This window comes from Frankliniella occidentalis, unplaced genomic scaffold (assembly GCF_000697945.3).
Source record: "Frankliniella occidentalis isolate FOCC.00 unplaced genomic scaffold, Focc_3.1 Scaffold756, whole genome shotgun sequence".
Lineage (NCBI taxonomy): Eukaryota > Metazoa > Arthropoda > Insecta > Thysanoptera > Thripidae > Frankliniella > Frankliniella occidentalis.
The window spans coordinates 26,414-28,525 of NW_026267866.1; the positions used below are offsets into that span (position 1 = coordinate 26,414).

General features: G+C 59.7%; 1 protein-coding gene across 1 annotated transcript; it reads left to right on the forward strand.

The window, feature by feature from the left end:
• Positions 1-23: 23 nt before the first annotated feature.
• Positions 24-2,026, forward strand: LOC113218104 (protein yellow-like). The gene is made up of 2 exons (XM_026438307.2): positions 24-182; positions 550-2,026. Exon 2 carries the CDS (start codon positions 558-560, stop codon positions 1,782-1,784), a length of 1,227 nt encoding a protein of 408 aa, XP_026294092.1. The 5' UTR covers positions 24-182; positions 550-557; the 3' UTR covers positions 1,785-2,026.
• Positions 2,027-2,112: the final 86 nt, after the last annotated feature.

Genomic DNA, 2,112 nt, shown 5'->3' on the forward strand with positions numbered 1-2,112 from the left:
GGCGGGGGGCGGGGCGCGCCGGCCGAGAGACGCGCCGCTGGGCTCGCACATCGGGCCGCGTCGCGGGTGGATTTGGGCCGCGGGGTGCCGTGGTATAAAACGCGAGCAATGGTGTCGCTATGAGCCAGAACAGCACGACCTCCTCCGCCGACAACACTTTTTTCACGACAGACATACAACAGGTGAGTCCGGTGACGCCGTGTCGCGTCGTGTCGTATCGCGTCAGTGTAAACCGTGTAAACGTGGAAATAAGTGATCGAATCTAAATTTTCTAATGAGTCTGCCGTACGCAAGACTCGCAGTTTTTATCGGAATTTATTAGTGAAGTGTTTTCTTTCACCAATTTTCCGATTTGTATTTTCGTATTATGTTTTCGCTGATCGTCCGGATTTTGCAATCAGCCCTCTGCTTCACTTGCAACTTTAGCGTGAACCTGTCGCGTTTCGTGCGTCCGTCTGTGACGAAGAAGTACGGCTCCGTCCCACCACCCCCGGACCACTCGTCGTATGTGTCTCTGACCGCCCTCTTGTTCTTGTTGTGCTCCCGCAGGTGCGAGGATGTCGATCCGAGGAGCGCTCCTTCTGGCGCTCGGCCTGGCCGTGATTGTGGCTCACGCCTCCGCCCACAGCTGCAACTGCGCGCGGTGCGCCGGTGTGGCTGGCAACGCCCCCATCACCCCCGCCTACTCGGCCGACTCCTCCGAGCAGCAGACCTCCACCGCCGTCAGCACCCGCTCCTCGGCCGCCGTCCAGTGGATCGGAGGCTCCTTCGTCTGGCCCTGCGTCTCCACCAAGAACATCTACAAGCAGTCCAAGCGCTACGTGCCCAAGAGCGTGATCGCCACCCGCATGCAGATCTACGGCACCGAGGCGTTCGTCGCCCTGCCCCGCTTCAAGGCCGGTGTGCCCGCCACCCTGGTGAAGGTCGACCTGAAGCACCGCGGCTGCCAGGCCGAGCTCACCCCCTTCCCCTGCTGGTCCGTCCAGGAGGAGGGTAACTGCGAGGCTCTCCAGTCCGTCGTCGACATCTTCCTTGACGCCAACAACATCCTGTGGGCTCTGGACGCCGGTATCGTCAACACCCTGGAGCAGCCCGTGCGCCGTTGCTCCCCCAAGGTCATGGCCTTCGACGTCAAGACCGGCAAGCTGATCAAGAAGGTCGACCTGTCCTCCCTGACCTGCCCCGCCAGCCGTCTGCAGTACCTGGTTGTCGACTACGCCAAGGACGGCCGCATCTTCCTGTACATCTCCGACGCCGCCACCCGCTCCATCATCGTCTACGACGTGACCTCCGGCAAGGGCTACCGTCTCGTCCTCCCCAAGGCCGTCACCCTCGGCTGCGGCAAGACCGACGTCCTGTACCTCGCCCTGGCCCGCTCCGAGTGCGGCAACAACGTGCTGTTCTTCACCTACCTGTCCAGCCAGAGGCTGTTCTCCATCAAGACCGCCTACCTGCAGTCCGGCAGCACCGCCGGCCGCGTCCACGACCACGGACCCAAGAACGGCAAGATCGTCATCCTGGGAACCGATGGCGGCCAGTTCCTGTTCTTCCGTTTCGAGGGCTCGAGCGAGATCCTGCGCTGGAACACCAACACCTGCTTCAAGAGCGACAACTTCGAGGTCGTGTACAACAGCCCCGACTGCCTGCTCGCCACCCAGGTCGCCCCCGACTACAAGATCCAGCGCATCCGCATCCTGGAGAGCAACTTCCCCGACTTCATCCTCGGCCAGGTCGGCTGCGGTGCCTACCAGGTCATCAACGTGATCGACAACCAGTGCCAGTGAGCTTCTCACTGAGGGTCCACGACCTGCCCAAGACTGAGCTCGCCCCTGCTGGCGGGCCGGACCTCGGTCCGTTGTTAAGTTTGTTGTTGTGTCTGTTGTGTGTGTGTGAATGTGTGTGTGTGAGTGTGTGAATGTGTCTCCACTGCTGCGCGCGCCGTGCGGCAGTGCCGTTACATGAGCTATGTAAGTGTGAATGCGACAAATAATTAAGTCAAATACATCAGCTCGACCTACCTAATTAACCGCCGTGTTTTCACTGCATTTAAGCATCCCTCAGTATCTCACCCGCTTCAGCAAACAAATAGTAAAAGAAAAAAAAAACTTAAAA